The following is a 14,927-nucleotide window of genomic DNA, read 5'->3' as shown; positions in this document are numbered from 1 at the left end:
GATTGCCTCCTACGTGGCGGGGGTTTGAGGTTATACCGACAACTCCCAATTACAAAACAGCGGAAACAGATTTCTGCATAGACTTCTGGCACTTCCCAATAGTGTTCCATCCACAATTGCACATGAAGAACTAGGTCTGCAATATGTGGTGGATCTATTGAGGATGGCGCCTACTACGTTATGGCTATCAAGCTGGTCTATGCCAGCGGCATCCTTGACATAGACAGTGATCGCAGATTGCCTTAAATTGAATGTGGCCCATAAAATCAGATGGCTCATGCATATCAGAGAAGACTTGCAAGCAATCAGCAGGATGGACTTGTTCTATTCCCTGCTGTGCAAGGCAAACTATCAAAGCTCTTAGTAGAGAAGAGATGGAAGGACCACTTGATGAAAGGCCCACTTGAAGAAGAAGTCGGTTAAGCTATATGTTCCACTGTGCACTACAGTGCTCATTGAGCCTTACCTGCTTAGGGCACCTCATAAGCAAAGATTCTAGCTGATTAGATTTAGACTTGGACTGGACCATTTTTGGTATCCAACCCTTCAAATGTATATACCAGCAAAGATCTGTCCCCATGCAACTCAACAGTGTCCCAATCACAACTCCTTTTTTTATTCTTTTGTGAGCTTTATACAGAATAGCGGAAACATATACTAAGACCACTGTTGAGAAATAAAAAACAATAGAAATGTAAAGAAGCACTGGAGTTTTTACAGTTGCCCCAGACTGACAAGGTGTGCCACACTATCTACGGATTCATGACCTCTGAAGTCAACTACAGGAGAATTGATTGGAAATAATTTCTTGCACCGTTTGAGTACCCGCTTTAGTGGAAATTGGCTTGTTCTATTAATTTATTAGGATCTATATAGCATGTTTAAAATGTATTTAGCATCTTAATCAATTAGAGAGGAAAAGATCTGTATCAATTGTTCTCAATGAAAAAAGTCACTTTATATTTCCAATGTATACCAAAGTCTTTTGGATATACTGTATGCTGGTTTTATTTTATGGAAACTATTGCACTTTTAAAATTGGTCGAGTTTTATATCTGTGTTTTTATGGTTTGTCTCAAACTGAATAAAGACTTATGAACCAGAATTGTTCTCACCATTAAAGTATCAGGAAAAGTAATATGTGGACAAGATTTGTGTGATAAATGAATTCCTACATTTCTCTCCAGTTGGGAATACACACACTGAATACCAGGGTCTTATCAGTGATGTCTGGAATAATGTCATTTGGGATGTCATGTGTCAAGTCTGAGCATGTGTTATGGTTTGCACAGCTTCATTTAGTTATGTGACTATAGCTTCACTTTGAGGTTAGTTTGCTTTCATGATGTTTCTCATACTATTTAAATGTCTTAGGAGCAGAAGAACCCCTCACATACCTTAAAGTTTTTGTCAGTACATTTTTAGAGTTATTTCATGATATACTACATCCAACTCCCATATCTTAATTTTCCATTATTCCCAGCACTCTGTAAGACCAACCAACACAAGGCAAGGTCTTTGGCCATTCGCAGAAGGAATTTCTGTAGCCTCCTATGCTGCAAGCCCCCTGTGTGCAGAAGGTGGCTGAAGACTAGTATGCATGACCTTTGGCCATGTCCAGGATGATAAGGCTGCAGGACTATGTCCTGTGCACAATCCATCAAGCAGCCACACCCTGATGAGCATGGCTTCGGCTGCACTCAACATTTGAGTGCTGCCAACCTCTGCTGTGGATAGATTCATGCAATGTGCAAAAGAAATTGGCTTCAGGGTCTACACCAAACATCCTGTGTGGTCAGCCCCCACTGCATGGTGGCTGACTGCAGGACCTGGCCGCCTGTCTTGCCATGCATTGAACCCTTTGTGCACCAAACCGCCAATGCGCACAGCCTTCTATTAGGTCTTGCCCCAACCCACCGCAAGGCCATCCCCATCTGCACACAACCTTCAGCCAGGAGTTGAGGGGGTTAGGTGCAGGCCCTGGCCTGCAACCATCCCCTGCCCACCCCTGTTGCCGTCAAACCACATTGCAGTCACTCCGCCGCAAGAGGTATCAGGTCCTGAGAACACTTTTGGCAGCCTACGCAGCAGCCTACGCAGCAGCCCCATACACACGCCTATTCCCTGCTGATGAAAGGTAACGACCTAGAAACACGTGTCCAGGGATGGCCAGCACAACTGTGGATATACTCGCCATTTTTTCAGAAGCGCACACGCTGAACAAACTGCATTAACCATAATGCCTAGGTTCCAACTCGCTGATAGGAGGACCAGTGTGCGACCATATGGATTGTTGTTTATTAAGGCTCCCTTGAGCCTGTCGAGCTGACAAACTCATGGTTACGCACCTGCGCACCGCGAGAGGTATCAGGACCTGAGAACACTTCTGGCAGCCTACGCAGCAGCCCCATACACACGCCTATTCCCTGCTGATGAAAGGTAACGACCTAGAAACGTGTCCAGGGATGGCCAGCACAATGGTGGATATACTCGACCTTTTTTCTTGTTGAGAAGCGCACACGCTGAACAAACTGCATTAACCATAATGCCTAGGGGCCAACTCGCTGATAGAAGGAGCAGTGTGCGACCATATGGATTGTTGTTTATTAAGGCTCCCTTGAGCCTGTCGAGCTGACGAGCTCATGGTTACGCACCTGCGCGCCGCGAGAGGTATCAGGACCCGAGAACACTTTTGGCAGCCTACGCAGCAGCCCAATACACACGCCTATTCCCTGCTGATGAAAGGTAACAACCTAGAAACGTGTCCAGGGATGGCCAGCACAATGGTGGATATACTCGACCTTTTTTCTTGTTGAGAAGCGCACACGCTGAACAAACTGCATTAACCATAATGCCTAGGGGCCAACTCGCTGATAGAAGGAGCAGTGTGCGACCATATGGATTGTTGTTTATTAAGGCTCCCTTGAGCCTGTCGAGCTGACGAGCTCATGGTTACGCACCTGCGCGCCGCGAGAGGTATCAGGACCCGAGAACACTTTTGGCAGCCTACGCAGCAGCCCAATACACACGCCTATTCCCTGCTGATGAAAGGTAACGACCTAGAAACACGTGTCCAGGGATGGCCAGCACAACGGTGGATATACTCGACATTTTTTCAGAAGCGCACACGCTGACCAAACTGCATTAACCATAATGCCTAGGGGCCAACTCGCTGATAGGAGGAGCAGTGTGCGACCATATGGATTGTTGTTTATTAAGGCTCCCTTGAGCCTGTCGAGCTGACGAGCTCATGGTTACGCATCTGCGTGCCGCGAGAGGTATCAGGACCTGAGAACACTTTTGGCAGCCTACGCAGCAGCCCCATACACACGCCTATTCCCTGCTGATGAAAGGTAACGACCTAGAAAAAAGTGGCCAGGGATGGCCAGCACAACGGTGGATATACTCGACATTTTTTCAGAAGCGCCACGCTGAACAAACTGCATTAACCATAATGCCTAGGGGCCAACTCGCTGATAGGAGGAGCAGTGTGCGACCATATGGATTGTTCACATTGCAGTCACTGCCCAGCTGCAGGGCCGGTGTGCCTAGTTTTTAATTCTTTTTTTTTGTTCAATGTGCACAGCGGGCCATGGACATAGGTCCTGTTCTCTTTCTGCAGGAAGCACCCACAAGCAGTTTAAAATGTAATGAAAAAAACACATACCTGGTGAGCCATATTCATGCCTTGGCAATCTACAGATTTTAGGCATCACTTCCATCAAGGTTCTGACGTACTGCAGAATTGTGCCTTGCAGCTAGAAGAGACAGCGAAAACAAAGAACAAGAAGCAAAGCATCAGTCCCAAAATTCATACACATGTATGCATTACTCTATTATTATTATTAAAAAGTTCTTATAGAGCGCACAGCTACCCATAACAGGCTTCCCGGCGCTGACAGGACAAGTGAGTAAATGGAAAGCTTAGATCAAGAGGTGAGTTTTCAAGTGCTTCCTAAAACTTAGCAGGTTTTTGTTTGATCTAAGATATATAGGAAAGTGGTTGTTTGATCTCCGCTCTCTGCGGGCGCTGTAGGGGATGATAAGGGGCCAAAGGATAATGGGCCAGGCAAATGTTTTATCCTATGGGCAACACATAAGGCCTTGAATTCTATTCTTGTGTTTATAGGAAGCCGATGGAGTTGAGCAAGAGCCGATCATGCTGATTGCATTCTGGGCAAGCCCAGCAGTGTTCGAGCCGCGGCATTCCGAGTGTCCTGCAACTTTCTGATAACATATGAGGTGCTGCCTAGATAAACAGAACTGCCATAGTTGAAGCAGGAAAGTACCGGGCCTTGGGCCACCATACTCTGACATTCCATAGGGAGAGACTTGAGTGTCTTCCTAAGAGATTTTAAGAGGCCAAACCAGGTACAAGCAACTTTCTTTGCCTGGGAGGCCATGGTTAGATCTTTGTCCAACATGACGCCAAAGCTGGTTACTTCTGGTTTGGGGGAGGGGTGGGTGCTCCCTCAAACACGGGGGCAGGCCCGGACTGGCCGTTGCGGGCACCGGGCAATCCCCCGGTGCGCCGCAAGGGTGGAGGGCCGGTATTGGGCCCTGGGGGCCGTTTTTGTTACAGGGACGTTTTTGCAGCATAGCTGCAAAATCGGCCCTGTAACAAAATCGTCCGAAAACCAGCCCCGCCAAAGAGCTCAGTCGCACCCCCAGGGGGCCGGCCGAGCACTTTGCCAGGGCCGGTTTTGGCTCTTATTCCGGCCCTGCGTGACGGGGGTCACAGGAATTGAACCCAGAGCAAGGGATTGTTTCCGATCACAATTATCTCGGTTTTATCCCAGTTAGCTTGAGACCGCTTGTCGCCATCCAACTGGTCACCTGTTACTCAATGTATGTGTGATGAAATTGAAAGGTCTATAAACCAGGCTTATAGTTTGAATTTCAAAATGCCCTTACAAGAGGTAGCATATGTTAATTATGTTGCATTTGACCATTTGACCAGTGCCTACAGGAAATGACCAAACCTGTTCAGTTACGGATTAAAGCTAAAGGGGAGGCTCAAACATACTAAATTCAGTTACCTACAAATGATCTACAAATCTACCAAAATGCTAAATTTGATACTAGAGAAGGAGATTGTTAAATGTCCCAGATGGAACTACCGTAGTACGGATATCTATCACATGGTTTGGGCTTGCCATGAAGTTTGAGTACTTCGAAAGGGTGCAAATTTGCAATTAGAGAATCTACTGAATAGGGAAAGACTGCTCTCCCCAGAGGAATGCTTACTGGGCCTGTACCAGAAACTAAAGATGGCTGTAAACGGATTCCTAGATCTGGCGCCAACTGTAGTGAAGCACTGGAGAGCTAGATCACCCCCCCTGATTGATAAGTGGTATGATGTAGGTAAATGGGCAAATCTGAAAGTCTCAGAATGAGATGAGGGGCCTATGCAGAAGATCACTCTCCCACCGTCGGACAAAATCCTCTGTTCCCTGAGAAGGAGGAATGAGATTCTGGGAAGAGTATTAACAATTACAGGTGAATGACCTTGTCCCAAAACCCTCCACTGAAAAAGACAGACATATGAGTCATCCTGAGAACTTAGGGAAATAGAATCGCCATAAGATGTTGTTTGCGGATAGTTTGTTTTCAGTTATTACATACATGTCCTAAATCTTTGACTGTTTGCCAAAGACTATGCATGTTATTTTTGGGAAAGTTGATGGATCTATACAAATCACGCTGTACATGTGATGTGGTATGCACTCGTACATTTGTGAACTGCATATTTACAAAACCTTCTGCAACTATTGCAGCTATATGGCAAAATGAATACATAGATTTAATAAAATGTTGCATTGAACATTCTTTATTTTCCTGCCAGCTTTGACACTGCAGCTGTCTCAATCATGCAACACTGCAGATTGTAACACTTTCAAGCAAAAAACATTAGTTTATTTCAATTTCATAAAGATAATAAATATATAAATTTACTTTTAGGTTAAATCCAGTACTGCTTATTCTGCACATTTTCTCATCTCAAAATCCTGAAAACCTGGTACAACCTTGTAGCGTGATTCCAAATCGGATCTGCGGCCACGCTTGCATAGCCATGTGCATTTATCTGAGTATGCTATACATGCCAGTCAGTTTGAATGGGTACATATGATGTTGAAAGTGGAGGATTATTAATATGAGAGGGACCAGAACACATGGAAGATGATGTTATCACAAAGAGGACAATCTTATTTCTAGGTCCTTCTCTTGCTAGTTCCGAACTAATGGGAAGAGTCACGAGAAATTAAAACAAAGGGAGGAATGAAGATTGATTAGACAGCCAGGTTTCAGGCACCACATTACCAGAGACTCCTCTGCACAAACAGAGTATGACTTCAGAAAGATGTGTTAAATGAATATTGAGAATGAGTGTAAAACAAGAGTATACGTTATTCGAATTCGCTCAATGGCACTTAGCAACATAGTTTCGGCAATGCTGCCCAGACGCTGGTTGATTGTGCGCATAGATACAATATACTGGTTTACTGCTACCAAATGCTTTGAAAGAAACTACTAATCTGCAATACCTGCCGGCATCTGTATAGCCTTCAGTGACAACAAGAGGAATAGGAGACAATCGTGAGGAAATACTGCAAAGAGAAAACCTCATCAACTTTTTGTGTCACCTCTCCGAACAAGCCAGTGTCTCCGGTATAATGTTGTTCATTTAATTATTAAATAATAAAGGAAAAGTTGTTTCAGTAAAGCAGAGTGGGTTTATTAAAACCTCATCCATCAACAGCCACTAGTAACTGCCTCAAAAGGAATTGTGCTACGAGGTACATTCTTAGAACTTGGAATGTAGGGAAGAATAACACATCTTAAAGGGGAAGGATTGGATAACAGGGGAAAGAGGAAACATCACACATCTCCCTTCTTTACAAAACGAAAGTGATAACTACATTAGGCAATACAAGCAAAAGTAATGTAGACTAAACATAGTCTTTCAAGTGATACGGAGCACTACGAACTCTTTGACTTCTTGTAAGAGGAGAGGGTAGTCTGTCTGATAGAGAATTGGAAGGAGAAAGAAAATTATTGTACAAACTGGTATCATAACCAGAAGAATCAACAATTGATTTAGGATTAACAAGTACAACACGACTCTTGTTCCAGATTCTTCCGTCTTCGGTCTTCACAGCATTTCTGAATACTTTGATAACAGCTCTAACATTAGTATACTTGGACCATGGTTTGCGCCCAACTGGCGTCTTTATTTTTACAAGATCACCGATCTTGATCTCCAGAGAACCCACACTTTTCTTCTTGTCAAAATATATTTTACGTGCATCCTGCATGGATAGTTCTCTTGTTCTCCACTCACCTATATCATTATCCACCAGACCTTTGTTTAGACACATCCACCCAGGACACAACAACGTATTGGGAATTCTACCTTTAATTAGTTCGAAAGGAGACCTCCCAGTAGAAGAATGGGGAACGAAACGATAAGTATTTATCCTGTCTTGGAGAGTGGATTTCCAATTCAGACCAGAAGCACGGGCAAGTTGAATTGACTCCTTCAGAGTTTTATTGACCCTCTCTATAGCACCGTTAGACTCAGGGTGATATAGTGAACATTTCTTATGGGAAACTCCACATTTTTTTAGAAAATCAACAAAGACTGAGGAACAGAACTGGGGACCATTGTCAGACAGAAGACTATTTGGAAAACCTTCCTTATAAAACAGAGGTTCTAAGAACTTAATGATGGAATCAGTGGTAATTTCTCTGACAGCAGAGACTTCAATCCATCTTGAATAAAGATCTATTAAAACGATGAGATAGGGTGTATCGACAATACCAGATAAGGGACCCACAATGTCAATAGCAACCTCATCCCAAGGATGATCAGGTAAAGCCCTCTTAACTAAAGGTATTTGTTTAGTCTTCAGGATCTTATCGCTTGAACAACACTCAGGACACTCTCTAACCATTCTTTCGATTTCAAGATCCATGCCTGGCCACCAAAATTGCATACGTAGAAACTCTTTGGTTTTTACTATACCCAAATGACCACAATGGGCATGAGCTAACAACTTATTCCTAAGAGAAGAGGGAGGAACAAGTTTAGTGCCTCGAGTTAACAATCCATCACATACTGAGAGTTCATTTGAAACTAACGTCCACGGTTTGGACAAATGAGATTTATTCATTAAAGATAACATAACTTGAGAAATCTCTTCATCTTTTCCCAACTCTAACCTCCATTCATTTTCAGTAATTGCACCATCAGTTATTTCACACACATTGGTACTCTCTTCTATTTCACAAAAGTCATCAAGGTCAACATTCTCACTGTCAACCAATCTAGATAAGCAATCAGCCGACCTGTTAGCAATCCCAGGAATATACTCTACTTCAAACTCAAATTCCTGTAAAGATACAATCCACTTCCTGATTCTTGAGGAAATGGCATCGAGACCCTTCTTTGAAAACACTTCTCTCAAAGGCTTATGATCAGATAGCACACATACTTTCGTCCCCCAAACAAGATTCTTAAACTTTCTCAAGGCCCAGAAAATTGCAAGCGATTCCTTCTCTATTACGGAGTAATTAGACTCAGACCCTTTAAGGCACCGGGAAGAACAACATATGAGGTAGTCTTTACCATCTCTCTTCTGGACCAACACGCCACCTAGGCCTTTATCACTAGCATCGGTGAATAACACAGTGGGAAGGCCGGGAACAAACGCATGAAGAGAAGGGGCTTTACTCAACTCTTTCTTAATACACTCAAATTCACTCTTACATTCAGGAGACCAATTATATACAACATTCTTTGCAGTTAATTTCCTCAAATTGTGTGTTTTATCAGCAAAATTGGGAATGAATTTCCCATAAAATTCTACCATACCTAAGAAGGAGAGAACCTCTTCCTTACTAGTCGGTTCTTTAACTTTGCTTATAGATTCAACAAGTTCTTTCTTTGGAAAGATTCCACTCCAGTAATACAATAACCTAGATAGTTAACTTCCTGTACCCTAAATTTGCATTTGGTTCTTTTCAAAGTCATACCAGCACCCTCTAACCGTTTCAAAACATCAGACACACGACTATCATGTTCAAGAACACTACTCCCATAGATTAATAAATCATCTTGATAACATTTGACACCTGACAAACCTCTTAAAATCTTAGCCATGATTCGTTGGAAAACTGAGGCAGCTGAGACGAGGCCAAAAGGCATTCTCTTAAATTTAAACGTGCCCATTGGTGTAACAAAGGCAGTAAGGTCTTGTGAACTGGTATCTAACTCAACCTGGTGGTAAGCGGAAGCTAAATCGAGAGTGGTGAAATATTTTGCACCTTCTAAAGTGCTGACTATCTCATCAATGTTGGGAAGGGGAAACCTATCAACAACTACCTCCCTATTTAGAGCTCTTAGATCAATGCAAAGGCGAATTTCGCCAGTGGGTTTCTTTGCAATAATTACAGGAGCAAGCCACTCAGTCGCCTCCACAGGTTCAATAATACCATTTTTCACAAGTTTGTCAAGTTCCTCTTGTGCTCCTCTCTAACTTGAAAGACAACCTTGGTAACCATTTTCAGCTAGGTCCTTTTGTTTTTTATCAGACTCCCATTCGGTCTAATATGACAGCAAGCAAGTATTAACCCTTTGGCTGGGGATGGCCCACTGACTCCTTAAATTCACCAGTGGTCCTGATCTCAGTTATCACTCTTACAATGACAACACTCAAATCTGAAAACATATCACAAACAAATAATCCCAAATACCTAGAATCCTTCAGTTCACCCTGAATCACAAATGACTAGAAATATGCTGAACTATTTACGAGATAGATATGGTTTCTAACCGCCTGAAGATCAGTCAACTTCCCACAATACAAAGATGAAGCACCCATCATTCACTCAAGAGTCAAAATGCCCGTCACTGGTCACTGCATTCCATCATTATGTCAGTAAACACAAACATATCCTGTATTTCATCCACTCCAGAACACTGTCTGAAAAGATCAAACTATCAATACGACTCAACTACACACACTATCTCTACAAAAACACAATCACTAGAGGCCCAAATACCACACCAAGCTTTCTGCCTTCTTTCTTGCTCATCTTGGCCTCCAAATACCTGGCTTTCTGAAAAAGAGTCAATATTACTTGTGCTCTATTTGACTTCCTGTCTTCCCCCCTCGCTCATCTGTACAGAGTGAGCCAAGAGGGGAGAAGACTGGAGCACCCTCCTTCCAGAACATCCCCAATAAGAAAGGGGTGAAAAACAAATCGATATTTAGGCATGTATTGAGCCAAATTCTCATCAGTCATGGTCAACTTGATGCCACAGAAAGTTAGAACTTTTCTCAGGCGCCTATTCTATTATCTAATGCAGTACCTTAATAATAACAGTGGTCACAGTAAATTACATGTTTGTCAATCAATGTTGGTGGCACCTCTGTTGAAATTTCTAGCAACATCAGGAATGAAAATGGGTGCTGGAAAAGGATACATATATTATTGTTCTGAATCAGTCTCAATTAAGTTTGAACTTTGGTACAGAGCAAGAAAGATCCACAGTTTCAATATTTTTTTACTGCTAGCACTGAAGGCATGCAATTCGCTTAGAAATCAAAAATAACGAGGAACTCCAGTGGTGCCATTCATCTAGCTTCTGTGATGGGTTTCATTGGAGTGTACACTTTGATATCATAAAATGGCCCAGCAGCCTTCTGACAACAAATATCTGGGAGGGGCTTTAAGAAGAAATTTCTACAAACACATGGAATGAAAAAGACTACTGGGAAAGGGTTATTCTTCCGAACCAATCTCAGTGAAGATGGTTTCTTCGGTACAGAGTAAGAAGATTCCAATGCGTCAGTATTTCTTCTAACACATGTATAATGCTAGAACGGCAGGCAGGCAGTGCCACATAACAGGGAATTGTTATTGCAATTGAAGAAAATCTGGGTCAAATGCAGTGGTCCTACCTATTTATCTTCTGCGATGAGTTTCCTTTGGGTGTGAACTTTGCCTTCACAAAATGGTCCAGCTTTCTTTTGACAATAAACATATGGGAGGGGATTATTGTGGATTTTTTTTTGCAAACATTAGGAATGAAAATGGCTCCTAGGAAAGGGTGTGCATTTTATTGTTTTAAAAAAACAGTCCTGTCCTGAGCCAGTCTTACTGCGGGTGGATATTTCGGTATAGATTACAAAGGTTCCCCTGCCTGAGGTCGAGGGATCAGCATTTAAGATGCATTTCTACTACTGTCGCTGAAGGCAAGCAATGCCACAAGGGAGGGACTTCAGTTAGCAATCGTAATGCTGAAGACCACGAGGATGACATGCAGCTTATGCCCCCACCCAATCTAGAACTTGTGCGACATCTGCTCGGCTTACGGGTGAAAAGGCAGGCCAGACACTCTGCATCCTGCCAGAGCAGATTTGAGAAGATTAATCCTTCCTTTACATGCTTAATACATAATCATGACGTGACAACAAGGTTGAGAAGAGCGGCTGAAACCGGAGCAGAAGAAAAGGAGCTTTCAAAAGAGCTGCTGGGAACGGTTTAGCTCTCTTCGTGACTCATGGCGCTTTGAAACCCAGGCACAGGGCAAACAGCATCACGACAGGGCGAGATCTGAACGAGGTGAAGGGACAAGCTCTGATCAACAACAATACACATGTAGCTCTACAGGGTTCTACCATATTAAACTTTTAAAATCGTCCTGACAATGTATCATATTCAGAATATTAACCATAACTAGGTTGAGAAGATCAGCACATTTAGGCAATTACAGATTTACTATTATTAACTGCGCTTCTATGTATCTTGAAGACATCCATCCATCCATCCATCCATCGTAAATATATCATCATGAAACATATAGGTCGAGTTAAAAATAACAAATCTCTAAATATCTATAAATGCTGATCTTCACATATTAGAGGTAGTCAATCTAGTGCCCACACACTTTGGGCAAAACAACGTCACTTACAATCATGTATATAACTAGACCAGGGTGAAATATAAATGATCCAGGTGTAGTTTATTATGCCACGCTCTGTAATTATGTGCTGTTTGTGGCAACGTTGTATGGCAAATGTGTAGAATAACGCAAACAGCCAGAACACAAGGGACTATCGCTAGCACAACTTGTCTTTTTTGCGCTATTTCTTTACTGCAAAAAAAAAAAAAAAAGGATTTCCATTTCGTGATCTTTCATGTAATCTTCCCAAAATTTTGCATAATAGCATGAAAGAAAATTCAGCAAATTTAGCGCACACCTATATAGACACACCCTTAGATGAAATATTTTTTAAATAAATCATCACTGTATGAGCTACTCAGGTATTCATTCACAATTTATAGGTCAACACATTCAGGTTAAAGTACTATTATTAAAATTATTAACAGTTTGTGTATTTATGTACTGTGTTTGATAAATGACCACTACATCTTCATTTTATATACATTAGCTGAATCATTTGGCACCAATTACAGTCTTTATGGTAGAGACTCCATCTAGCCGCAGATTCATCACCTGTAGAATATTCCCCAGAAAACAGACTGAACCAGGAAACTTGTCAGTAGTACTCTGCGTGCCAGGAGGTGCCAACTTGCGGCTCTGCACAAAGCTGTTCTGCTCCGGCAATGGTGCATGGGGCCTATATAGGCGCCATTCCCGCACGCTTACGTTAGCTGCTTTCGAGACAGTCTGCAACCCAGATGGAGATCAGTAGACAGCGTGCAGATTGCTAGACATAGGATCTTCCTAAAGGATAGAGTCCACCCACAGAATGGGAAGGATGGAAGGGTCGGTGAGGAATTTGCAGCTAGATAGAGTCTACCAGAAAGAATGTAAGTAACTTGTTCCTCAGATTCCTCACCTTTTGAACACCGGCACTTATTATACATTAAGCACTGGTTTTCACCTCTACGGTGAGGAGGTCAAGAACTTCTTCTGCCCTGCACGTGACCACAGCAAAACAGCACTCTCTTCAGTGGGAGGACCTCAGGGTGTGAGGAGGTCAACGTCAGGAGAGGCATGGAGGCCATCGGCATCTTGTAGGTCATCATACCAGTGATTTTCATGGTAGAGGTGGTCACTCTCATTACTTGCATCATAATCATTGTCAGAATAAGTGCCAATCAAGGAATGCAATGCATGGGATTTTCCTTGTGGAGGTGGTATGTTAAGAGGAGCAGGCTGTGATTGTTGGGACCAGAGCACGGTCTCGGTCATAGTGGCGCAGAGTCGGAGAGCACCATGGACACCTCCTCCGGCGTCCATTGAGTTGGAATTGGCGTCCCAGGGACAGCGTGGTTTGTGGAGTCAGAGGCAGAGTCGGTATGGGTACCAGAAGTGGCCTGGTGATGAGTCAAAGGGTCTAAATGGTGCAGAGGGCGAACCCGATGGTGATAACCCACTCCAGATGGAGGGCCTTGGGTTCCATTGGGCCCGAAGGCACGTCAGCGGGAATCTGAAAGGATCCGAATTTAGAGCATGGCCTTGCAGAACTCTTGGATCTGCCGCTGTGTCGCAGACGACCCCAGAGACTCTGGTTGTGCAGGGACAAATTGAGGAATGGGCTCTAATGTCGACTGACTTAGGTCCCATTTGAATTTTATGTGCTTCTTCTTTGACTTACCCGAAGATTTAGAGCACGAAGACAATCAACTCATAGGTCCTCCTAGTCTGGGAATGGGACAGAGACCAACCATTGGACTTGGACCGTTCAAGACGTGGGGTCTTCCGATGCTTGGCAGGCGTAGAGCTTTGCCTCTCAGTCCCATATTGCTTTCGTAAATTTAGATGCACAGTCACTGCAGGCCTTGGAGTTGTGGCTCGACCCCAGACACCACAGGCAGACCTGGTGAGGACCTGTGACATTTGTTTGCAACAGTCCATACAGGGCTTAAAACTTGTCTTCTTGGAAGGTGACATTTCCCTTGCACACGGAAAGCATTTTGTAAAAAAATTGTCTCAACGGAAAGAGAGGTAGTTCAGGATGTACGTCCGGTGGCGTGGAAAGAATGGAACTGGTGTCAGCACACAGCAGTGACGCCGATATAGCAAGGAATTAAAGTGGCAGATTATTCTTCTGCAGAGAGTTCAAAGGAAGCTCCATTTCATCCAAAAAACAGGAGCCAACATCCAAGAACGTAGATGCACATATAAGAAAGCTGTATAGGAGGCCAAAAGAGAAGCCAGTAATAAAAAGATTGATTGAATTACCCTCATTAATATGCACCAGGGACTCCGGAAGTTTCCGGCACTACATCAACAGATTGGATTGCACTTCACTAGTCCAAACAGATCATAATGTTTCCTTCAAGCTCTTGCAAAAGCATATTACCATACCATATGTCACCCCGTCAGAGGGAAACAAATGTATCACTCAGTATTCCTGTTGAAGAACCAACATTATGGTCAACAGTGGAAAGGGTATCCATGCTTATAAAAATGTGCAGGTCACATGGCACCAAGGGACCAAATTGAATCCCTGCTGCCCTCTTTAAACTAGATATTCAGTTTTGGGCAACATGTTTTACATTCCGTTTAATGTATGCTAACATACTAAGGAGATGCTGAGCTGCAATATTCTCCTAACGCTGGAGCCACAGTAACCTTAGACACCACTGAAGGGCCCTCATCTGCCATCAGACGTGTGACATCAGGATGCACAAAGCCATGAGGCGGGCCAGGCACAAAGCCATGAGGCGGGCCAGGCACAAAGCCATGAGGCGGGTCAGACTCAAAATCTCCAGAACCAAGGTAAAAGTCCAAGTCAGAAATCTCTGAATCATCTCCCATATATCCACAATCCTCCTCCGAGGAGGAAAGGTCTTCATGTGCGCTGTGTCCAGAATTGCCACTATGAATGTTAGCCTCTGCATAGGAGAAAGGTGGGACTTTTGAAAGTTGATCAGAATGCCCAAGT

The 14,927-nt window shown here is 43.3% G+C and overlaps 1 protein-coding gene across 2 annotated transcripts in view; it reads right to left on the bottom strand.

The window, feature by feature from the left end:
- Positions 1-14,927, bottom strand: part of CYFIP1 (cytoplasmic FMR1 interacting protein 1) — a 488,976-nt gene that overhangs the window by 56,557 nt on the left and 417,492 nt on the right. For both annotated transcript variants that reach the window (XM_078658231.1, XM_078658230.1), the window contains exon 25: positions 3,668-3,758. In XM_078658231.1, coding sequence (XP_078514357.1) covers positions 3,668-3,758 — 91 coding nt within the window. The remainder of the gene's footprint in view (positions 1-3,667; positions 3,759-14,927) is intronic.

The sequence above is a fragment of the Lissotriton helveticus genome, chromosome 8, assembly GCF_964261635.1.
Source record: "Lissotriton helveticus chromosome 8, aLisHel1.1, whole genome shotgun sequence".
Classification (NCBI taxonomy): domain Eukaryota; kingdom Metazoa; phylum Chordata; class Amphibia; order Caudata; family Salamandridae; genus Lissotriton; species Lissotriton helveticus.
Note: the sequence above shows the minus strand (reverse complement) of the source record. Positions and strands in the feature narration are given on the sequence as shown.